Source organism: Helicoverpa zea, chromosome 3 (genome assembly GCF_022581195.2).
Source record: "Helicoverpa zea isolate HzStark_Cry1AcR chromosome 3, ilHelZeax1.1, whole genome shotgun sequence".
In the NCBI taxonomy this organism is placed as follows: domain Eukaryota; kingdom Metazoa; phylum Arthropoda; class Insecta; order Lepidoptera; family Noctuidae; genus Helicoverpa; species Helicoverpa zea.
The window spans coordinates 4,832,881-4,858,415 of record NC_061454.1 but is presented as its reverse complement, the minus strand read 5'-3'; the positions used below and the strand labels follow the sequence as shown (position 1 = coordinate 4,858,415).

At 38.2% G+C, this 25,535-nt stretch overlaps 1 protein-coding gene across 1 annotated transcript; it reads right to left on the bottom strand.

The window, feature by feature from the left end:
- Window positions 1-23: 23 nt before the first annotated feature.
- On the bottom strand, window positions 24-25,535 carry LOC124646188. The gene is made up of 5 exons (XM_047186280.1): window positions 25,495-25,535; window positions 9,106-9,256; window positions 7,834-8,025; window positions 7,375-7,572; window positions 24-295 (listed from the first exon to the last, which is right to left on the bottom strand). Exons 1-5 carry the CDS (start codon window positions 25,518-25,520, stop codon window positions 239-241), a joined length of 624 nt encoding a protein of 207 aa, XP_047042236.1. The 5' UTR covers window positions 25,521-25,535; the 3' UTR covers window positions 24-238.

Here is a 25,535-nt window from a genome sequence, read left to right as displayed (position 1 = left end):
CAATGAGTGACAAAAAGAAGATATAATTTTTCATGGATATTTATTAAATACAAAACATGTTGCTTACTTTCACTACGTTGCGTTGAAGTTTACAATGTTTATTGAATCTCGTAAAGAGACATTATTGTTGATATAATATTACGACGTAGATCAGCCAACGACCAAATATTACGTATATATTATTGATTCAGGTACATCACGCTATGAATAAATTATTCTTAAAAATTAAAAAAAAATCCTACAGACGTTTGGTTCCAATAATCTTATCTGCCAAAGCGTACAACTCCTCCACCGTCTGCAAAAAATAACAAGAATTAGTTTATAACAAAGTCTTATCAACAAAACAGATAAACATTATGACGAACGCTTTCTTACGTAAATATTAGATAACAATTAATTGTCCAGTTAAGAAGAAAAACTGACTGGCGCATTATCGTTGAATTTGTAAACAATAAAATTTGTTGGTGTCCAATTCTTGCAAGATCGAAAAGCCACTCATTTTTAATTCATTCACAGTGTAGGAAGAAATATAAATGGGTTTGGTATTTACATCGATATATTTACATAATATTTACAAGATAAATTGAGACAATAAAAATATACATTTTCTTCCTACCAAAGAGAAAAAACCGACTGCCGACTGGTTTGACAAGTCTTCATTTTTACGAACGTAGCTGCCAAACCAGCCGGCCAGTACCAATAAGTGGCGAAAGAGGTAGGTCACCACATCACCCCCCCCCAGAGACCTTCAAGGGCGATAATAAGCTGGGAAGTGGACGCGACGTCCTGACCGCGTCGTTCTGATGACGCCATCGTCAGCCGAAGGTAAGCCTCGGTTATCCGCGTCAGGTGAGTAGTGATGAGTGTTATTGTCGAGTGGTGACTGTGGTGAGTTATGTGCGATAGTGTTGTGTGGTGAGTGTGCTGTGGTGTCAGGGTCACGCAGTATGAAGGCCGGCTTGATGCGGTCTATCGATACTGTGACCTGTTTACCGTTCACCAGTAGTTTGAACACCTTGTCACCTCGTTCGAGCACCTTGTGAGGTCCAGAGTATGCCGGTTTCAGACCACCACCAGCAGTGCAGTCCCTAAGGAACACGTGCGTGGCTGTAGCCAGCTCCTTGAAGACAAATGTCTTGAAGCGGCTGTTGTGTCTGACTGCTGGTGCTGGCTGCAAACTCCGGACAATACTCCGAAGCCTAGAAAGGTAATCGGTCATGTCGACCGTTTCCTCGACCCGCGGGTCGAAGAACTCGCCTGGAAGGCGCAGTGGCTGGCCGAACACTAACTCGGCAGCGGAAGCCTGTACGTCTTCCTTGAAGGCACTGCGCACTCCTAACAGCACAAGTGGAAGAGATTCCACCCAACTGCTGCCTGCGTGGCAGGTGATTGCAGCCTTCAGTTGACGGTGGAATCGCTCCACCAGTCCGTTGCAGGCTGGATGGTAGGCAGTGGTCCTACGATGCTGAAAGCCAGCAATGCCGGATAGGCACTTAAAGAGGGCCGATTCGAACTGCCTACCTCTATCGGTAACGATATCCGATGGGCAGCCGAATCGGGCAATCCATCCACCCAGTAAGGCCTTTGCCACGGTTTCTGCAGTGATGTCTGCCAGGGGTATTGCCTCAGGCCATCGCGTAAAGCGATCGACGGCGGTGAGACAATACCGGAAACCTTGACACAGCGGCAAAGGTCCTATGAGGTCAATGTGGATGAAGGCAAATCTCGCCTGGGGCAACTTAAAGGTCTGCAGTGGTGCAGAGACGTGCCGTGTGGTTTTAGAGCGCTGGCAAGCCAGACAACTCTGAGCCCAGTTACGACAGTCCTTCCTAACCCCAGGCCACACATAGCGGGCTGCAATCAGCCTGGCAGACGCCTTAGTACCAGGGTGACTCAAGGAGTGCAGGCTGAGAAAAATTGACCTGCGCAGCTCCTTGGGTACAAAAGGTCTAGGCGTGCCGCTGCTGAGGTCGCAGTACAGCTGCTGTTGTGAACCTGGGACGCTAACCAACTGCAGACGCAGTGAGTTGTCCCCGGCGAGCAGCTGCTGCAGCTCCTGGTCATCTTCTTGTGCTGCAGCGATCCTCTCGACGGGCACAGGTTGAGTAATCTCCTCAACCCGCGAAAGGGTATCCGCCACGACATTATCCTTCCCGGAGATGTGCCTGATGTCAGTAGTGAACTGAGCAATCAGGTCCAGGTGACGGAACTGTCGTGGGGAACAGTTTTCTTTACGAGAGGTGAAGGCGAATGTGAGAGGTTTGTGGTCCGTGTAGATCACGAAGTCACGAGCCTCCAGCATATGCCTGAAGTACTTCACGCTCTCGTAAATAGCGAGCAGTTCACGGTCGTAAGGAGAGTACTTAACCTGCGCGTCGCTCAGCTTCCTGGAAAAGAATGCCAGAGGCTCCCATGCTCCTCCGGTACGCTGCTGTAGAACTGCACCTATAGCCTTGTCAGACGCATCCGTGACCAGCGCCATCTTGGCGGTGCAGTCAGGATGCGCCAACAGTGCTGCTCGACACAGACTGTCCTTGCAGCCCTGGAACGCCTCACGTTGGTCCGCTGTGAAATTGACAGGGTGCGAACCCTTCACGGAGTCGGAGAGCAGGCTGTTGAGAGGTGCTTGACAGGCTGCGGCATTCGGGATGAACCTGCGGTAGAAATTTAGCATCCCGAGGAATCTGCGCAGCTCCCTGACCGTTTTTGGCTCAGGAAAATTCTGGACAGCCTCAACTTTGGCAGGCAACGGTCTCGTCCCTTTGGAAGAGATGTGATACCCTAAAAAATTAACCTCCGACGCACCAAAGACGCACTTAGCACTGTTGATGACCATACCATACTCTCGCAGTCTGGTGAACAGCTGACGCAGGTGCAGCTCGTGCGTCTTTTGGTCTTTCGAGAACACCAAAAAATCGTCAAGATATGCGTATGTAAAGTCCAAACCCCTGAGCATCTCATCCACGAAGCGCTGAAACGTCTGTGCGGCATTTCGAAGCCCGAACGTCATGAACGGAAATTCGAAAAGCCCGAACGGAGTCGTGATCGCAGTCTTCGGGATGTCATCCGGATGCACTGGAATCTGGTTATAAGCCTTAACTAGGTCAATCTGCGAGAAGATGGTACAGCCAGACAAGCTGTGCGCGAAGTCCTGGATGTGCCGGATAGGGTATTGATCCGGGACAGTGCGTGCGTTCAGCATCCTGTAGTCGCCACAAGGGCGCCATCTATTGCCCTTTTTAGGAACGAGGTGAAGAGGCGACGACCACGGTGACTCGGATAAACGGCAGATACCGGACCGCAACATGTCATCAAACTCAGCCTTCGCAATTTTTAATTTGTCCGGTGCTAATCTGCGTGGGGATGAAGATACTGGTGGCCCTGGCGTAGTACGAATGTGGTGTACTGTATTGTGTTTGGATGTGTCGTGTATGCCGCGAGGTCGAGTGATGTCGGGATATTCCCGCAGTATGTGTGTAAACGCGGAATCACCGAGACTCACCCTCACCGAAGACACATCATCAGAGCGGCGGACAGGCGACGCCGGGGTGGAGAGCGTAGTATGGTTGTCGATGAGGCGTTGGTTCCTGCAATCGACAACCAAATTATAATAAGACAAAAAATCCACACCTATTATCGCCCTTGTAACGTCTGCAACAATAAATCGCCAGGCGAAGTCGCGGCGCAACCCTAGGTTTAATGTTAAGCTCACAAAACCGTAAGTGTTTATCACAGTGCCGTTTGCTGCACGCAGTTCATACTCTGTTTTTCCTAATCGTCGCGGAATCGCCGACCGGGGGTATACACAGAGGTCGCTGCCGGTGTCAACCAAAAACTGTATCTTCAACCTTTGGTCGGTGACGAAGAGGCGACCAGCGCTCGGACAATCATCGGCCGCCATCACAGATTGCCCCGCGCATTTCCCGACGTTGTGTAGTCGCACGGTTTAATACACTTCTTAGCGTTATCACCGAACCGCTGGTGGTACCAGCACTGCGATCTTCTGGAGCTGGACCGGTGACGTGAGCGACTACGGGAACGGCTTCTGTTGCGGGATAACCTCTCGAGCTTGAGCGCCATCTTCTGCATCTGCCGGTTTAGCGCGGCGATCTCGGCGTGCAGACCGCTGGTGGACGACGACGGTGCAGTGGCGACGGCAGCTGTTGATGCCACCTGCGCGGGACCGGTGATGACGTGGATACGGTCCGCTAACTCGGCCAGCTCGGCCAAGTCCAGCTTGGATTGCGACGCCACTATGGTCTGCGTACCTGCTGGCAGACGGCTCGTCCACATCGTCCGCAGAAACTCCTCGGGAACACCTGGACCGGCGAGGTTGAGGAGGTGCCGGTAAAACTGCGACGGCTTCCGGTCGCCGAGCTCCTCGTGCATGAGAAGCTGCTTCACCTTCTCCTCGCGTGAAGCTGACTGCCTCTTGATGAGCTCGGCCTTGAGCTTTTCATACTTATCGCTGGCGGGCGGGTTGGCGATTATCACGTCGGGGTCACCAAATGTAGGAAGAAATATAAATGGGTTTGGTATTTACATCGATATATTTACATAATATTTACAAGATAAATTGAGACAATAAAAATATACATTTTCTTCCTACCAAAGAGAAAAAACCGACTGCCGACTGGTTTGACAAGTCTTCATTTTTACGAACGTAGCTGCCAAACCAGCCGGCCAGTACCAATAAGTGGCGAAAGAGGTAGGTCACCACAACAGGAAAAGATTATGTCTTTCCAATTTGAAATTTTATGCTACAATTTTCTGCAGATTAAATCAAATCGATCCAAGTTCAACTGAATGAACTTTTTTTGAATGAAAGAATGCGCACACGCCGCTAGTAAGGCATGTAGTAATGACGTCATATCCTATCCGACACAGAGTACGTAATTTAGTGTTCAATAATATAAACAATGCATCATTAGCAGTTCATTCTTATTCGATACTTCGAACTTCAAGAGCTTCACGGATTTCGAAAAAAATATTGGTTGACGTAGAAAGATTTCGAACAAAATATTGCTTGACTTTAACTCAAGATAAAAAAAATACGTAAGTCATAGTTATGACTAGTAAATATCCTAATTTTGAGTTTGTACCAACGATACTTTCATTATAATGTAGTAAGGGGACGGTTTTTGGGACAGACTTTCTTTCAAGCACTTCTGAAATGGTTCAATACAAAGAATAATTTATTATCTTTTAAACTAATAAACAAAACCCTCTCATAGCTGCCGTAAATTCAGTCAGTTAGATAATATTGTCGTATCTTCCTAAGTAAGTACATAAACAAGTCTAGAATGCAATGGATTAACAACGCATTTTAATTACGTAAATGGGACATAATTTAGTAACACGGTTATATTAGTTAATCATAACTCAAGTTTTAAAATAAACCAACTTTGTTTACAAAGTGTTTTAAATTCTTATATAAGCGTGTAGGCTTTTTCTAGAATGGGAGTACCTATAATATACATATCCACTGAAGTTTATCAAACTCTTTAGAAACATTAAGAAAATTCTATCAAATTATGCTGGATATCAACATGATTAATTGTAATTGTATTGAATTTTACAGAAGCCATGGTTTAGTCGACATGAATTTCATGAAAACGCTCTAACGGAAACAAGAAAAGAAAAACGCCTAAATCAATCTGTGCACTGAAATAAAATTTCATGTGAAATTAAGTTTGTACAATTTTAACCCTAAAGAAATAAGTCTATAGGTACTTGATGACTTGTACCTAAGTCCGAGTCCAGTTAAACTTCGATAGTATCTGGTAACAACGTTTGTATAACACGAGCGAGTCGTGAGGTCGGGTCATTACTTATCTGTGTGTTCTAACGTGATTCCGTTACCAGTTTCTAACCAGTTCGAGCCGAATTTACTAAAGACCCCTGTAGACGATTCACTTAACGAAACTATTTATTGTCTATTACTTTAGACGTGTATGGGCGTAACCGCGCAACATTTTTAAAGACCAGAGACAAGAAATTTTCATAATCAGAATAAATTGTTGATCGACCTTATTCAGTGGTGTGCATTAGCGTCGAAAGGATTTTAGTAATAAATCATTTAGGCGTGTTTATGTTAACTTCGGTAAGGTTAATGGCGAAAGTTTGAAGTTCAATGCACCAGAACACGCAACTTTGTATTGTAAAGTTTTCTGGGTACATAAGGAAATCATTTAAATTCACGAAAGAGAAAAGGAAAATGGGAAATTCAAAAAGTTTTTACCATCCTTTTGTGCTTTGAATTTTTTATTAAATTTTTTTGTGCAAAGTATTTTAAGTTGTTTATGAATAATTGGGGAAATCTTGAGGAAATACTTTATTAAAATCTTTTATTCTATAAACAATCTTGGAGGTGACAAAACACAGTCGGTTGAGTTTATTTTCAATGAATCGTGTTTTGCCCCACTTTAAAGTTTTGTTTATGAATAGACAACGTATCAGGCAGCAAGTCTAGCAATAGTTAAATATGACTTTGATAAGAAACAACACGAATTTATACAATTAAGTGTGCTAGACACGCATGCAGTAAAGGGGTTTGTGTATAAATAAAAGGTTAATTTTGAATTTGTATTTTGGTTTATGAAGTAAACAGTTTTCCTTGATATAAAAATATAGATTTTTATATGATATCAGATGACATACTGAAAAGTGTTGATTGATTTTATAGGTGCAAGATGTTTCATTGTCTTAAAAGGGACATATGAGGACTAAAAAGTATAAAGGACATAGGGACTTTGGAAATAGAAGAAAAACCGCGTGCAGAGATTAACCTCCGCTCTCAAGTATATGATAACGAAAGTAGGTACGAAAGTCTAATCTGCACAGATAACACTATGTCTGAATAAGTTATGAGTATAAGTGCATAGTGCACACGTATGTAGATGCACTGGCTAATGACTGTTACACGAGCGCCAGATGAGTCCACAGGTCGACAAGGGGTCAAGCCTAGCTGGTCAGACCGCTTCTAACCGGTTCACCACGAGCTATCACCAATGGCCTAGACTAGACTATGTAAACAAATCATTATTACACATCATGATGATACAATGCTGTGTTTCCATCTAGAAGATTCTCATCGTGATATAATTCTGAAATCCGTGTTCTATTAAACGGTGTTAAGGCTCAAGAAGCCAAAACTATATGAAATTCGATTCAATAAATCTCTATATTCTAACCCTCAACTAGATAACAATCTACCACTTACACTCAACCGTCATTTGTTTTATGGACCATTGGATATATTCATCGGGTCATAGATATGACGCGTCTGAATTTAAAGAGGTCCATAGACTGCATTTGATCCCCCATTCTGACTACTAGTCTAAACTATCAAGTGACATAAAAATTGGTTCCTACCGAGAGATTCTTCAGCGTTTTAATGTCATTTGTTTCGTATTTCAGTTGAGCAAACTGTTCTTCTGTGAAGCGTACGCCTTTTTCAATGTCCAATTGCGTCTGCTGTTCCATCTCCTCACGGCATTTCGCGAGGAGTTGCTCCGGTGTCAGCTCCTTGCCTTTCACTTCTTCTTCGTGTATTTGCTCTTCACCCATGGACTGGAAAACAGAATTTTGGAAAAATGTTACTACATTTTATAGAGGGCTAGCTGTTTACCGGCGTCCCGGGAGAATTATCCGTGATCGGAAAAAAAGTTGCGTATTTTACTGGGGGATAATGTAATTTTCCAACAGTGAAAGAACTTGTCATATCACTCAATAATTTTGGAGCCTTTAGGTCACCTACTTGCAAACAAACAAACAAATGTTTCCTCTTTATTATATTAGCGTAGAAGTATAGATAAGAAGCAGATTTCTTACCAGGTCCAACTTCTGAGCAGCCTTCAATTTCCTATAGTAAATGTCAGCCCGTTTCTTGGAAGCGCGATTAACTTCCCGGTTGACCATTCGCCAAAAAACGAACACTGGATGATGGAACAATTCTGGTGGACATTCTTTGAGTGGCGTCTTCCCGACTAGGATTAGTCGTTTGAGCCTTTCCATCTCGTCCATCTATTGGTAAAAATCAATTATTAGGTGCTGATCGACGTAAAAAGAATAAAGGTTCGAATCCAGGTTGGGCAAGTACGTTCGGCAACTTTTGGACACCAATGACTGTGTTTCGGAGTGCATCATAAAACGTACGTCCCGGCTGTCATTTGAACATCTTTGGCAGCCGTTACGGGTAGTCAGAAGCTCGGTCTTTGGGCTACCTATTGGGTTGTGAAGAGGCAAATAAAAGGGAAAAGGCTAGGCAGATGATGATGTCTATGTACTACCGACTGGGTACTGTGTCAGTGTCAAGAAAAGTTACGTCTTTTACATCATGACAGCAGTGTTTATGAATCCATAAAATGTACACGTCTCAATAAGTTGCGTAAGTAGGTCTGTTCGGCAATAAAAGCTATATTGATTAGGGAAGTACTTTAGAGGAGTTTAGTTGCTCGTCGCAGGTACTAAATGATATCGTAAAGTTCATAAAGCAATCTGCCTACTGATGGTGGGTAATTAGTTTCATGATGACTGGCGTTTAATTTGTGGAACACGAAAGCCTTGCGAACTGTCAGGCTAGTGATAGTTGATTGATTGACAGTAATTATAGTTAGTTATGGGGTGTATATTGATATTTTCAGCTATTATGCTGTAGAATTTATTGTGAGGTAATACATAAGATCAGATATTTTTCAGTATTTTTCAGTATTTATAGTTAGTTATGGGGTGTATATTGATATTTTCAGCTATTATGCTGTAAAATTTATAGTGAGGTAATACATAAGAGTTTTTCACACAACAGACATTTTTCAGTAAAATACTGAAGAATGTCTGATCTTGATGTTGGTTGTATGAATATAGAATCAGTCAGTCTATTAAAAGTTCCCCTTATTATACTATTTGCAAGACATGAATTTTTCAATTGAATATTGGTAATTCTGGAAGGTTTCTGCTTACTGTGAATGGCTGTGAAGCTTTAATAGTTCTTTTCTTGAGAAGGGACACCGATTGTTTAGTGCTGTTGACACCTGTCAGTTTTCAAGGGAAAAGACCGTTCTTAGCAAAAACCGTTCGTTAAAAAAACGGTCAGTCCATACATACCACGCGCGTAGTGATCCTCTTGTTGAGGTTCTCCTCATTGACGGCGCGGATCCTCTCCTCCAGCTCCGTCATGAAGGCCTTGTCCGTGAGCCGCACCAGGTTGGAGCCCATGTGCTTCTCCAGCCGGGCGCGGACATGCGGGTGCGAGAAGCTGGTGGAAGGTAAGAAAAAATTAGAATTAAGGGATATTCTGAAGACTTGGATTCTGTCAAAGAGGTTACACAAAACTTGGTATACCACCAAGTACAGCAAGGACTAGTTGGTGAATCTGAACATAATATATGTATATGACGGATGATGTAGGTCTTGAAAAATAATTCCTGATAAAATAAGGTCTAGGCGAATTTCCCGGAACCAAAAATTGCGTGGCATCGATGAAATCGGTACTAAAAATCATTGTTATAATATTCTAATATTTTTTTCTAAGTAGGTGAAATAGTAATCTATGTGTAGCACTAAATATTTTGTTAATAGGATTAATTGGTTCTCCAAAAAAAAAAAATTAAACCTCAAAATCTTTCATTGCCGTGTTTGTCCACACGTCACCTTGATGTGTACTAGACCTTGTTGATAAAAATGTATTAGATAGTTATTTATATTAAAACCTACTTTTATTTGATTCCTGAATAGTTAAAGTATTGTTACGGACTATATTTGTTCAAATATTTAAACAATACAAGAAATGGTAAATAAAAAAAACTTTTTACAAAAAAATAAAACCGACTTCCAAAAACACTAAAAAGCCAAAAAAATAAAAAGTTTTTTAATTTTAGCTTTTTAGTGATAAGAATAGTTGTCACTATCCGCATAACTGGAAAGTTCTCATCAATACGAATAATACAAGCCCAAACACGAGGTAGTTTATATATTCGGTTGTCGAGTTCCCTCGACCTTCTCTGGTCTCCATCATCAGGTCAACTCCAAACCTTCACTGTTGCAAAGGTCTCGTCAATATGAATAATATATGTAAGCCCAAACACGAGAAAGTTAAGATGTGCCGTTTAGGAGTTCCCTCGATCCTCTGTCGTCTCCATCATCAGATCTTCCCTAAACCTCCATAGTATTGTAGTCTCATCAGATATACACATAAATATAAAGTTTTTACCCCATGCTTGCCTACAATTTTCAAGAGATGCCCTCGATTTCTCAGGGTTTCCACCATCAGATCCTGATCTGATGACAATGGGACCAAATGACAAGCATACCCTTTCAAATAAAAAAATAATTTTTGAAAGCGGTCCAGCCGTCATTGAGAAATCGAGTAACAAACATAAAAAAAAAAAATACAGCCCAATTGAGAACCTCCTCCTTTTTTTTGAAGTCGGTTGAAAATAGTTTGTCCCAGAACTACCATTCATCGCCATGTCCTAAACATATTTGAGAATATTGCTTTTTCTAACGGGTTGCGTCCCTCCCGCTTGCATATTAGTAGACGTAAGCCGTCTTACCACAAAAACTTTTTAACGTCAGTTTAAGACTTGTCTAAAAAAATGTCAAATTATGACGTTGACATATGGTTCATTTTGGAGCCACATTTTTTTTAGACAAGTGTAAAACAGTGTTTAAAGTTTTTGTAGTAAGGCCACAAGTGTTCGACACGGAACGACGAGTGCGCGTGCCTGCGTTTTCGCGCCATAAATGTAAGTATTCAATTTTTTTATTACTGGACATTTTTTCTTTCATCGCCATGGATAGGTCTAACTTCTGTTTGAATAAGTTTGTCCTCTTAATTGATCATTCGGTACAATGCCATTTATCTTATGTTTATTTGTGACGTGTTTATTACTGTGAATTATTAGCAGATTTTTGGTTTTTTGATGTTTTTACCTTGATATTCATCGCTCTCATTGCCGTGGTTTCCGTGGTCAAAATTTGCTATGGCAATGAAAAAAAATACATGGGAATGAAAAAAAATTCATTGCCATACCTTGTAAAACAATTTCGTTTCATTGCCGTGGCCACATGTTTCATTACCGTGACTTATATTTTCATCGCCACGTCATGATTAAGAAAAAAAACAATTTGTTCTATACAGTCAACTACAAAAAGATAATTCCACGTTCACCCCACAAAATGATAAACTTACACACACACCACTCCACTATCTCTGTCATTTGACACTCCATTACACGATAGACATTCAAACACGCACACACACTCACTTACTCACTCATTCACATATAGGTACTACAGTCTAATTATAAAAATAATAATGGATTGATTCTTTCTAGAAAGCCAAGATGCCTAAACCGAAACTATCGGAAGAGGAGAGAAAGGAAAGAAAAAGATTGTCTGAAAAAAATGACGTGAAAAGTTCTTTCATTGCCATGGACGCATATTTCATTGCCGTGCATGCATGTTTCATCGCCGTGGCATGAAAATTTTAATTTTGTATATCTCGTTAGTTTTTAAAGCTATCTACTAGATATTAAGTAAGAATACATATCTTATGAAAAACTTGAGTAAACACTATTTTTTCTTGTTCTAGAGTTGAAGAATAAAAAATCCACGGAAATGAGGATTTTATTGGACCTGTTGAAATTCACCCTCTAATTCTTTTTAGGTAGAACATGGATTTAAAACACACAAATCTGAGTAATTTATTTGAAATACAGTTAATCTAACAATCCTTTTACTCTTGAAAAAAACAAGGAACAGTTAATTTCAGAGCCAGTGTTGGGTAGGTATGTGTATGACAACAAAACCAAAATTAATGTTTTCATAAATCAAACAACATGAAAACACAATTTTGGCGCCATTTCAGCAAAGGACGCCGAAAAACAAAGACAAATTACAGCAATAAAACACCAATGCCACCCTTATCATAATGAATTATAAAAAAAGATACACGTGAATCGTGATATATACAAAACACACGATAATGTATTTTACTTCAATAATCGTGAATAACAACTTTTAAACGATTAACACAACATCTTTTAATAAATTAAAACAAAACTTATTCAAAAACGCAATAAAAAAGAAACTCAAGCTTAGAAAAGCTGTTCTATATTCAAACACTTCCACAAACAAATAAACGCGCCAGGATTGTTTATTGTTTACATTTGAAGAAATACCTACACAAAAAAAAAACGAAGCATAACCTACCAGACCCGCGAAGATTCACCAGAACCTCTTTCTGCAGTCGTTTTGGCGGCAAATCTGACAGCAATGTCGGGAGCACGGGAGCCGGCCAGACGTCTCGACGTCGCCGTAAACTTTTAGTAGTTTTGACGCTGCTGACTATATGCTCAGTGTCATAGTTGAGACCTTTATCGCGGGGTACGATGGGCCTGGCACGGTATGGCACGGCCCCCGTCGACACCACATGTTGGTACAAATTTTGTGTAAAGAGGTTTTCTCACTTCTTTTTGGTAGGTATGCACGTTAGTACTTGTTATCGATAAAATACTAATGACAATGGTAAAACGACGTTGGGTGGTTCATTCATGAAACAGCAAGTGACTTGTATTGATTTACATTTTCATAGGTTTTTTGGAATTGTTACCTAGGCACCGTATAACTGGTTACGAACTTGGTATGCGTAGTTTTAATTTGTTTGGGCTGAAAAGAGCTTCGATTTTCATGCGGATAAACACATTGTTAGTGTTGTAGTGCTGTTCATTTAAAGATTGTGATTAGTGTTATTTACTTATGTTTATTCCAGTTCAAATATCAGTAGGGTCAGGGATTACTTATTTTTTGGCATTGAATCCCTCCAATTTGCGGTCACTATAAGACAAAGTTCAACGATGTAAGGTTACCGATAAGTAGACAATTAAATCGTCATAGATAAACATACTTACTTTTTTTTTTATAATCCCGTTCTACAAAAAGGTTCGTTCTAAAAGGTTCTTTAATTCACGTGACTGTTGATAGTTGACTCAGCACCATACATGGCACCGGCATGTCTTATTGTAAGTTACTGTATACCGAATGCATAAAGTTGCATATATTTACGTCAGTTTTGCCCTCAATAGGAATAACCATAAGGATTTATGGCCTTCGCACATTTTTTGGAGGATATCCGTAGGCTAAATCCTTCGTGAAATAAATCACTTTATTTTGCAACCCTACACTGCTGGGGCGTGAAGCGAAACACATAAAAGGGCCATTATGTAAAGCTAATAATTGCTTGTAGACTTGAAAAATATACATAGATAAGCCCATTAGTCAGAAGAGTTTAGTTTTTTGGACCTGTAATATCGTTTTTCTATTTTAAAAGCGTCATGCTTCCTTCTTATCTACTATCACTACTACTAAAAACAATTTATTTTTGTTGAACACTTTATAATTACTTCAAAATACAGCTTACCAGGAAAATACGTTATCGCCGCACTAGTATGGGCAAACAACCCGGATTATAACTATTATTAGCTAAAGTTCTCACATGACACGAAGTACCCTGATAGCGAAGTTAAAGTTCATATCGTTTAAAAGAAATAATCTATACTGGTTTTTTTTAAAAGAGGTTATTTTTTCAAGTTTCTGATATTATACTTGGGGGTCATCATTGAACAAAGTTTTTATTTATTGACTGTTACAAAAACAGGTACCCGTGTACCGTGAACTTGTATGACCCTGTAAAATTGATTTTGGATTTACAGTTTTGTTATGTAAAAATACGTGTGGCACTCGGGGACTGCCGCGGTAAAGCTATTGCATAGCATTCTGTATCAATTTATGCAATTATAATTATTAATTATGAATCATAATATCATTGATCAAAATCAAAATCAAAAAATACTTATACACCTATATACTTTCTCACAAACAGCTGATTATGTATTCGTCCGATTTCGGAGCAGCTCGTCTCGATTCGGGCGAGTTCCGTAAAGTCGTACAATACGTCTAATCGCACGACACACAGCGCCGTGTCGAAGACTGCCGAACTGACACGACGTGAGACGATGCACGGCCTTCAAGCCACACCTCCGTGCCCGTCGGAGTGGGGAGCGTGAGGTTTTTTCGTTACGGAATTTCTGGATTTAGTCCCCGCGCTCAAGGCCTGCGATAGAAGCTATGCAATAGCTTAAAACTATATTATTTCTAAGTTTACCTATTTCTTAAATTATTTTATTTTTGTAGAGCTTAACGGTTCTCAGTCTTAACAATTTACTATTACTTATTTTTACTGAACTCTTTTTAAATTTCATTTCTTTAACACACATACGCTGCAAAGGATCGTCTATGAGTTTTTATATTCTATGGTAAAGGCATCAGTTGCTAGGTGACAGTCCACCCCGTTTCCGAGAGTTCCCGACGAACTGCGTGGATGGTGACACGTAGGCACGGAGCCATGTAATCTATATGAGCGTTGTATAATAAAATACTTAAGAAAAAACAAATTAAAATTATGAGTTGTGTATTTTGTTAAATGTTATTTTACAACCCGATGCTAATTGTCTTCTCGTTGACCATATGAGAACCACATCTTAACATGGTCCAGCTTTCAGCAAAACTAAAAGTTGTAATACCTAAAAACCAAACTTCCAACTAGTAGGTACTGTAAGGCGCATGCCAGGAGATGAGTTAAACGACCAAATGATGATTTAAGACTGACTTTATTATAATAATAATTTGGGTTATATTGATAGGATTACACGTGTATGTATACTTATTACTACTACAACTTAGATACTACTACACCTTCCATCCGAAAGAAAAAAAAAATATGACAATATAGGAATATTTTTTTTTTTTTTTTTTAGACATTTAAACAGTACAATATAATTATAATAATTTTTTTTTTTTTTTTTTTTTTTTTAATATAAAATACAAAATGTTATGTTTACGATTACATTTCTTATAAAGATTGATTAACATGAATAAGATAGAACATAAAATAAAACATTAACAGTAAACTGTACTTAGACAAAACAGTAAGTAGGTATTACATTTGAATTATATGTTATTGGACATATAATTTTGTGCGATTTTTATGCACTAATTCATTATTACCATTTTTGATTATTTCTACATTTGGTGGCATATCTTTGACTACTTTATATGGACCAGAGTACAAATCACTTAACTTATTTCCTGTCTCATTTTTCAAGAGTACTAAATCATCTTTATTATAGTTTATTGGCTTAGTATATTTATCACATGCAATTTTTCTCTTTTCTTTAGACTTTATTAAATTATTCCTCGCCTCTTTATGTGATAGTTGCAACCTGTATTTGAGCTCACATGGATAGTGATCGTAGTTGTACAGTGGTTCTAAATCAAGAGTCAAATTACTTGGTAGTGAGCATTTTTTACCAAAAACAAGTTCATACGGAGTAAATTTTGTCTCTGTATGCACTGTCGTGTTATATGCAAACGACCAAAAAGGTAACCAACTGCTCCAAGTCTCAGGGTGACTATCAATTTGAATGCGAAGAAAAGCATTTAAATTTTTATGTGACACTTCTAACGCTCCTAATGACTGGTGGTGGTACGCAGTCGAGTTTAACTGATTGATTTTTAGTAATTTACATACCTCTTGGAATGTAGATGCGATGAACTCTTTCCCTCTGTCTGTAGTTATTACTTTCGGTACTCCATACCTAAGAATAAAGTTAGTCACAAAACTTTTAGCTACCTCATTAGCTTTTTTAGAAATTAAGGGATACGCTTCTATATATTTAGTTAGTTCGCATTGTACAGTTAAAGCATAAGAATAATTATCGTTATCAACTTCAAATGGACCCACTAGATCTAAATATATCTTTTCAAAAGATGTGTTAGCTGTCGTTGTTATTGTTAATGGCTCTTTTACGGGTAACGAATATTTTTGACGCTGGCATTTGTCACAACGCCTAACAAAGTTCTTAACATCGTTATCTAACCCTGGCCAATAATAGTACCTTTTAATGTTATTGACCATCCTTCTCATACCTGCATGGCCACTGCTAGGTAGGAGATGGAAGTCGTTTAATATAACCTTTCTGTCATCTTCATTATAAATTGTCTTTACGTTATTTATTATATGTATAGGTGGACCGGTCCTATCTTTCATAGATTTTATTTCTTCGACTAGTTTTTTAATAAATTGCTTATTATCTTCCTTTTTAATTATACTTATTTCATTGACATTTATTATTTTACAAAAATTATCTAACTCTCTCACAAACTCGCGTCGCGTCATTCGTGAGTCAGAGGTTAGGTATTTAATATAAATAATCTTTTTCTTGTCGACATAACAGAAAGTTTTATTTTCTTTACTAATGACTTTTAATTTCCTCAAATTATTTAATTCTTCTTTATTAATCATACGTAATTCTACTGATTCTGCCGGTTTTACATGATTACTTATGACCTTAGGCTGATCAGACCTTAAATCAGTATGTACCATGTCCAACGAGGAAGAATCAGGTTTATTTAATTTTCGCGATTGAGCCCGTGTCATGACATTTACAATGTTCTCATTCAATTCTTTTAATTCTTTCGAACTCAAACAGATTCTAGACAATGCATCTGCAGCTGCGTTATCTGAACCTTTTACATATTCTACGTCAAAATTGTATTCCTCTAATAGCAAACGAAACTTCATAAGCCTGCTCGATGGATCTTTCATGCCAAATAAGTAGACTAGCGGCTTATGATCAGTTCTGATCTTAAAGTATTGACCGTATAAGTAAGCTCTAAAATGTTTGACAGCCCAAACTATCGCTAACAACTCTTTTTCTATAACCGGATAGTTTGATTCGGCCTTATTCAGGGTTCTGCTAGTAAAAGCTACAGGTCTGCCATTTTTATTGGATAAAACTGCTCCAATAGCTTTGTTAGACGCATCGGTTTGCAAAATAAAATAATTTTCTTTTGAAAAATCTGGATAATCTAAAACTGGAGGTGACATGATACAGGTTTTTAGTGTTTCAAAAGATTTTTGGCATGTTTCATCCCAAACAAAATCAGTGTTTTTTCTACAAAGTTGATTCAATGGTTGTGCAATTTCAGCAAACTTAGGTATAAATTTTCTGTAGTAATTTAAGAATGCCACGAACCTTTTAACTTCATCGGCATTTTTCGGACAAGGATAATTTTTTACTGCATTTACTTTATCGGGATCTGGTAATATCCCTTCGTTAGATATGTAATGTCCCAAATATAATATCTGTTTTTTAAGAAAAGTACATTTTGAAGGATTTAATTTTAAATTAACGGATCTGAGTCTTTCAAAAACATCCTGTAAGTTTTTATTATGATGTTCTAATGTCCTCCCAAAAATAATTAAATCATCAAGATAAATTAGACACTTTTCATTATTAACTCCTGACATCGCCAAATTCATCATTCGCGAGAATGAACTGGGACTGGTTTTCAATCCCATGGGCATTCTCGTCATCTGATACTGACCAGAATTGAAAGCAGTGAATTTTCGACAATTTTTATCCAAATTAACGTTATAATATCCTTGATATAAATCTAAATGCGTGAAATATACACTTCCAGACAATGATTCTAAAATTTCGGTTATATCGGGTAGAGGATACTTGTCATCCTCAATACAGTTGTTCAGTTTCCGATAATCGACAACAAGTCGCCATTTTTTATTTCCCGATCCATCAGAGTTTTTAGGCACCAATAGTATTGGGCTAGACCAGTCACTTTTACTAGGTTCTATAATACCATCCTTCAATAATTTACTAATTTGCCGATTTATCTCTTCTTTCTGACTAACTGGTAACCTATAAGGTTTAGAAAATACTGGGCTAACATTTGGTTTCAAAAAAATATTGTGGGTGTAAATATCAGTGGCTGTCAATCTATCGCCTTCTAAATAAAAAATATCTGAATATTTTGCACAAATGTTCTGAATACTCTGAAATTCTAAGTCATTTAGATCATTTAATTTCAATAAGGAAAATAATCTTTTTACTCGGTCAGCATTTTTCTCAAAACTGCAAATATTATAATCGTTAAGATCGTAAATAGTAGGTTGCACTCCTGACAATGTTACAGATTGTTCAGTCACATTCAAAATCTTTATAGGTATCTTTCCATTTTTAGGAGTCGCTACCGAGCTGGCTAAATAAACACCATCTTGTAATTCTTGTGAGCAGATTATGCAATCGGATTGAAATTCAGTTTGAATGTAATGTATGGATTCGCAACGCGGCGGAATTTCTAAAACATTAATGTTATTGTTGTTAGTCAAAGCAAGGGCGGATCCAGCTTCGGCGCCAGGGGGGGGTCACACAGTCGTGGTCAAGTCACAAAAAATATTATATTGTAGCGTATACTTCTTTTAATATTAAAAGTAGTAGTGTAAATACAATAAGCGCGATCGTAGCGAGCTCGAAATTTTTCGAATGTTGAGAAAAGTGTTTTCATGTAGAAAATGGCCCGAGCACAGTGAGCGCAATTTCTCGTATATATACTAAACACATGTGCCAAACAAAAAAGCGCGAGCGAAGCGAGCGCGAAAATTTTTGTTCAGGTCGAGGACTAAGGTTAAAAAAGTGTTTTTATGTAGAAAATGGTCCGAGCTGAGCGAACGCGATTTCTTGGACATAATCAGAGACGCGAAATTGAAAAAAGCGCGAGCGAAGCGACCGCGAAAATTTTTTTTCAGTTCGAGAACTAAAAGTAGATGAAAACGCTTTCTTGCTGTATAACAAATATACAGCACAAATACAAGAAAGCGCGAGAATTTTTTCAGGACTAAACGTTTGAAAAGTATTGTGTACGCAGAAAAGGCCGCGTACGTTTTTTATTGCTGCAACAGTAAAACATTTTCTGTGAAAACTTCAATTGTCTTACTATTGGTAAGGGTTCATGAGATCAGGGCTGTCTCTAGCTCATGTAGCGCCTGGGTGCAATCATCACCCAAGCGCCACCTATGTATCTATTGAAAGATTTTGAGTAGTACATACTGATCGAAGTACTTTACAAGGAATATAAATAAGTACGTTCGAACGAAAGTCACTTTTTTGGTAGATAAAGGACTTAAAAAAATGTTTCCAAATCATTGTAGGCTCAAACTGTTGGCCAGATTTAAGTTATGAAAGTCGAGACTGGACAACGTAATTGTAAAAATGAGCGCCAGCGAAGCGAGCGCGCAAATTTTTTAATTTTGGGACACAAAAAGTTAAAGTAACAAGCAGTCGGAAGCGCAAACTGTTTTGTTTTTGAGGACTCCATTAATATTTTTTTTTTTGCTATATTTGACTTATGAAGTTATCGAGGCGAAGCATATATAATATTGCGCGAGCGAAGCGAGCGCGAAATTTTTTGAGCCTACGACACAAAAGTACCTGATTAAGCACACTGTAAAGCAACAATAGTCGCGAGCGCAGCGAGCGCGACTTTTTTAAATTATTTGTTTGAAGACTCACAAATCAGACTGGGAATTACGTACAAATAAAAAGGAACCGTGATTAGAGCGAGTGCCATTTGTGTTCGTTGATTCGGTGCGTCAATAAAAATAATAAACAATCAGAAATACAGTACAGACATAGTCATTTACTCGCGAGCGTAGCGAGCTAGAATTTTTTCGAAAGCGAAAGCGACTTTTTTGTCAGTATCGTGATACAATGTGGAACTTCTTTATCGAACGGGTGTAATTTCTTCGAAATTTCCTGGTGGTGGGGCGTCCCGCGGCGCCCCTGAGATCGAGGCGCCCGGGTTATTCGCACACCCTGCATCATAGGTTAAGACGGCCCTGCATGAGATACAGCATGTAATGTAGACAACCCGGACAGCAGATTCTTAGTAACACGGTCCTGTTTCCTCCTTTTGGGTAGGTACGGATAAAGAGTAAATAAAGAATAGAGAGTGAGCGTTGCGAGCACGAATTCTTCAGCAAAACTACTCTACCTGTAACTATGTAGGTATCTACCTATTCACTCAGAATAAAAATTATCTTATACTTATAACAAAAACATAAAACATCGTGTTTAACCATTTCAATTATTGGTCCTCTTAGGTCCTGAACCTGGCCCAGGGGGGGGTCATGACCTTGTGACCTACCCCCTGGATCCGCCGTTGAGTCAAAGGCAAATAAATTGTTTCGTTCAACCCTAAGTTTAAAGATAAAACATTATGCTTGAAATCTAAACACGCTCCAAATCTGTTCAAGAAGTCTCTACCTAGAATTCCATTCGACGAAACTGGTAACGAATTGAAAACAAAAAACTTGTGGTCAAAAACATGTCCATTAATGGTTAATGGAACATAAACATATCCAATGGTTTGCACCTCGCCACCTAAACCGTTTATAATTACATTCTCGTTATGTATTGGAATGCTGAATTCGATCGCATGTTTATAAGTTACGGCTGATAATGAAGCGCCCGAATCAACTAAGAATGAATAAGTTTTATTGCATGACGCAATCAATAAATGAATAAAACAATTACTACTACTATTGGCTAAAATTGAATGACTTTGGTTATTCTCGAAAAAACTTGTCAAGTCGGGGTTCATCTGAAATTGGTTTCGAATCTTCATTAACTACATTAACCGTGTTTCTGTTTATCCCTCGATTTCCACGATAATAATTATTACGAAACGTACCTCGATTATAACGTCCTCGGTATCCTTGGCCACGCGAGTTTGACTGCCTCCATGAACTCGATCGCTGTGAGTTTCCATAGTAGTGCCCTCGTTGAGCAAACGCTCGCCGATTACGTCCATTGCCTCGTGGATACCTAAAGTTATTATGATAATGCCTAGAGTAATTATTGGACATACCCATCACCTCTCCTGCGGCTGAAGATGAAGTCTCCTCATCTTGAGCAGCTTGTATGGCATCTTTCAGGGAACTGTAATTTCGAGCGGAAATTATCGTACTGATTCGGCGATTTCGTAACCCGTCGGAAAACTGTTTAATCGCTTGTTTTTCATTTATAGGTTTTAAGATGTTATAGCATTCAGTGTTTCCGTCGGCTTGCGATATCGTGAGATCAACAAACAACTCTGTTATTAACTTCCCATAGTCAGAAATGGGCATATCATTTTGACGTGTTTTTTGCAATTTATTTTGAATTGCATTAGCGGCCTTTTTTGGCAATAACTCTGTTTGCATGTCTTTAATCAATGCCTCAACACTCGAATAATCATCTTTAAGACGTAATTTAGCAGATTGAGACAATCTACTCTTTAATATGAATTTAATTAAATTCTTTTTGCAGTCCGGTTTGGTTAACAAAGAATCATAATACCGGATATTGTCTATCAATTGTTTTACGCTTGTCTCATCATCTGAGATAACTGGTAGTAAACTCAGAGCGGTTTTTAAATTGAAACTATCCATATTGCTCGACGTTTGAGGTTTTACCACAGGTTGACACAATATTTTAATTTCCTGATATAACAAATCAAAATTCTTACGATAGTTTTCATACAATGGAAAATCATCAGATTTAATCGTACCTTCCGTAACTTTATTTTCAAAGTCTAATAACCATTTAGAATATTCACGTAATATATTATTTGCCTCTTTCAGCTTAGTTTCTAAAATTCTACCTTCACGTCTACTTGGTCCGATTTTAATTAAATATGCTCGAACTTGTTTCAATTTCTCATATAACTGTTCTAAAGAAATATTCATAACTTACCACCAAACGTAGTACATAACGATTATAATCACTTACATAGCACAAGATACATTTTAACTGACATGTATTATCTTAATAATTATTACTAGATTAAATGACGATTAAGCATACTAAACTGAATACATGACTTAAAATATAAAGACGTAGACGAAAGTCATAACCATCCGATTAATAGACACTTTTAACGCACTTTTAACACCGCACTTTTGGACATAGGTAATATACGCACGTAAACACCACTTTTAGGCACTGATTAACCGGTTACACTTTATAAATCGCCCTGGGTTGAGTCGCCTCTTCCTCATTACCAGCTGCCGGAAGTTGTGATTGCCGAAAGAATGACCTTCGCAAGGTATTTCTATTTATCTCCGTGGTAATCCACCTTATATGACAGCGCCTGTACGTCCGGTACACGCAGTACAGGGAACCCAGCAGGAGTACTAGCACGATGATGCACAGCAAAATGTTACTGGTGCTGAGCTGATAATGCACTTGTTCAGCTGCTGCCTTGTTACTTCCCAGTGCTGTCTGCACGATCATGGTCTCCTCTTTAGTTTGAGAACCACCCATCTTCACAGATTTTACTTTTAATCAACTTTTCGGAAATTACGAACACGAATGCACAGTAGCGCAGCACAAGATAGAACGCCATAGCTTAATTCAGTTCATTAATTGTACTTAGAAGAAATATTCCACTCCATATACGGAGAGTGTCATATTCGACACGTGGATCTCTCGGGCAGGGTCGCCATGTAAGGCGCATGCCAGGAGATGAGTTAAACGACCAAATGATGCTTTAAGACTGACTTTATTATAATAATAATTTGGGTTATATTGATAGGATTACACGTGTATGTATACTTATTACTACTACAACTTAGATACTACTACAGTACATTGTTCTTCTTTGAAATACGCAAAGCTTACCCATAAGTAATTTTCCTAGGTATATCTTACAATCTATGGCTTACAGGGCTCATTTGAATTCATATCGGTATCGAAACGAAACGTCTGGGTTCAGTAAGTCAATAGCAACAAGACTTCACGACAATATTGCCTACTAAACTTATATTTTTATTATAAAACAGTGTCACTGTGTCGCTGTGTTATTGAACTTTGATTTATTTACTAAAAATAGTCATTGGTACTGAAATTTATCGTAAAGAACTCCGTTTGGGGTGTAACGCGGTAATTAGTTCATGTGTGTTATTATTTATTGGTTGCTCATGTATGTACCTCTACATTTTATAACACCTTGTAACACTCATGATTGCAATAAATATTTGAAGTTGAAGCTGCTACGCAATCCAGCTGATGTCTTAAAAATGCTTTCATTTTTTTATCAGGCTTTCAATGTTTACACTATTTTATTTATCGTGAATCCTACAAGTATCAACAACACTTTCCTTGAGATGTTGATTATACGAGGAAAAACCTAATTATCTATCCAAAAATCGAGAGGAAATAGTAAATATGACGAATATTCTATTGACTCCTGTTATAACCTAATTCATAGGAGAGGGAAAATAACATACGTTACAGATTATTTTAGAATTAGGTAGGTTAGCATGTAGACAAAAATCGCTGAAATAGAAAAACCTTGAAGAAACTTGTCATTTGAGTCTAGGCATATGACGACGATTGTTTGACTAGTTTTATAGCTATTCAAAGTAATAAAATAAATTGATTTCAGAGTCTAGATAGTGAAGTATTCTGTTGGATTAGGCTATAATTTTATTATTTGTGTCACTTTCAGTTATGCAACAAATATTTTACTTTTACTGAAAACTGATTGTTCATTTGTACAGCAAAGATTTATTTTAGCTACCATCATATACATCTGTATTTATTACGCTACACATAGACATACGTGCTTCTTACTCAACACCAAATCACACGCAGTCTGAATTTCAGTTCGATAAAGTAAACAGTGAGCAACACAGCAATATAAACGATCATAACAGAAAATAGTTCTTAGTTATCTGTGGCATATCGTAATACTGTGACGTCACTGTTTACGGAGCCCAAATTACGCGCGACGATACATCTACTCGTCACTCCAGACTTCGATTTCAGAGTAAACGCCAAAAATTTCAAAGTACGTTAAAAGTTCGTGATTAATGCAGAACTGAGTCATGCATGTGACTCATGAAAGCTTTTCCGCAAATGATGTGTGTTTGAAAATATTTAAACTGTCTTGAGTACAGATAAGTCACCGTAATAGAAAAATCTTGCTCTTTTCCCTGAACTACATCGACATTTCGCATGAAAAGTTCACGTCCTACATCAATTACTGTAAAGTCGCTATGTACCAAGTTCGATGTAATAGCAACGATGCAAAATTCGATAAGAGATATTAAAGAGCTCTCTTTACGATCAATAAAATTCGTACTTACACCCATACACATCCATATTACTTTTTACTGCTATTCAAAGTTTAACCTCATTCTGTTGTTTTACGTTTTGTCTACAGTAAGTTTGTCGCCAGACTACAGCCATAACACTGTCCTAAACTTCAGCTTTTGCGGTTTAGTGTACTAAGAAATGAACACTAAAATGGCATGATTACGAACTATGGAAATCGTGGAAACTGCTCATAATAAAAGCTTAGCCAGACCTCTTTATGGGCGGTTCGGTCTCTATGCTTATATTATAGGTATTGTAACAATATGTGTTACACATAGATCGAATATGCTGATTACTCAATTATTTCTATGAAAAGTTCAGTTGTATCGAACAACTGACTCATAGTTACTGAATGATCGACAAGCATATGGGTTTTTTCAAGTGTCCTTTATCATGGGAATACTACGAAAATGTAATTATTTCTTCTGTAGTTTCTTTTAATAGATGTGATATGCGAGAATCTATCAATAAACGAACAAATTGTTTGATGAGAGCGTACAGTACGAAACGCAAGCAGTAAATCGGTAAGCCGTGATATTTTTAAAGCCACTAAACGTCACGGACATTGAACGATTTTAGAATTTATGTACTTCATGGTTCTACTTTTCATGAGGATTAGTTTTTATGTTTTATGCATAAAAATGGATGATGTTATTTCCAAGTGTGAATGGGCGAGATTCCAAGATGTCGTCATTAATGTTATTTACGTTATTTGTGATCGGTATTCGTAGTTAGAGCGGGGACGTGTAAATATCCTGTGAACAGATGTGAGGGGTATGGTACGGTGCCTTTGGGAACTAACTGGAGATGTCATATTTGTCTGCTTATACTGAATGTGGTTTAGCTTTGTTTAAAGGGTTTTGAAGCCATTGCCAGAGACTACTAAATAGTAGCCAAAGCGAACAAATACTGCTGAAATTGTCGCAAGATTACAGTATAGCAATAACTCATATTTGTGTACCTATCAGTCTAGAATATCAACGACTAACAATTTTACGAATAGATCGAAATTACCAAACAAGATTCGAAGACTCGAAACAAACTATTAAATGTATTGCGGATCACTCACTTAGCCGTGATTTATTCGTTTGAAGATCCCTCGCACGTTTGCTGTAAAACATTCGTCAGTATGGCTCATTAATAAACTGTTGGCTATTAATGGCACTGGTTCATGTTGGGGCTATTTTTACGTGTCTATGTCAGTGCTTACATGAATTATAATCTTGGCGATTGATAACAACTGAGTTTCCTCAAGGTTTGTGATGATTATGATTCTGATCGTTTAAGGCTGATTTTCTTCAAAAGTATACTTTTTAAGGTAGGTATAGAATATTGGTTAATTCCCTGATAGAGAAGAAAGGAAAAATGTTTGTCTATATATTTTTTTATGTAAATTGGTACTTGGGATATTTACTTATTAATTATTAATAATTACTTGCCAGTTTTACACCGCCCAATCATCAATCCACACAATGA

What these genes read in the sequence shown, in the direction of transcription:
- LOC124646188 (XM_047186280.1), bottom strand. Translation starts at nt 25,520, where the DNA reads ATGATTGGGCGGTGTAAAACTGGCAA. An exon ending in GGGCGGTGTAAAACTGGCAA is followed by an intron (nt 9,257 to 25,494) that starts GTAATTATTAAT and finishes ACCTTCCACCAG; the next exon opens with CTTCTCGCACCCGCATGTCC. An exon ending in AAACGCTGAAGAATCTCTCG is followed by an intron (nt 296 to 7,374) that starts GTAGGAACCAAT and finishes TATTTTTTGCAG; the next exon opens with ACGGTGGAGGAGTTGTACGC.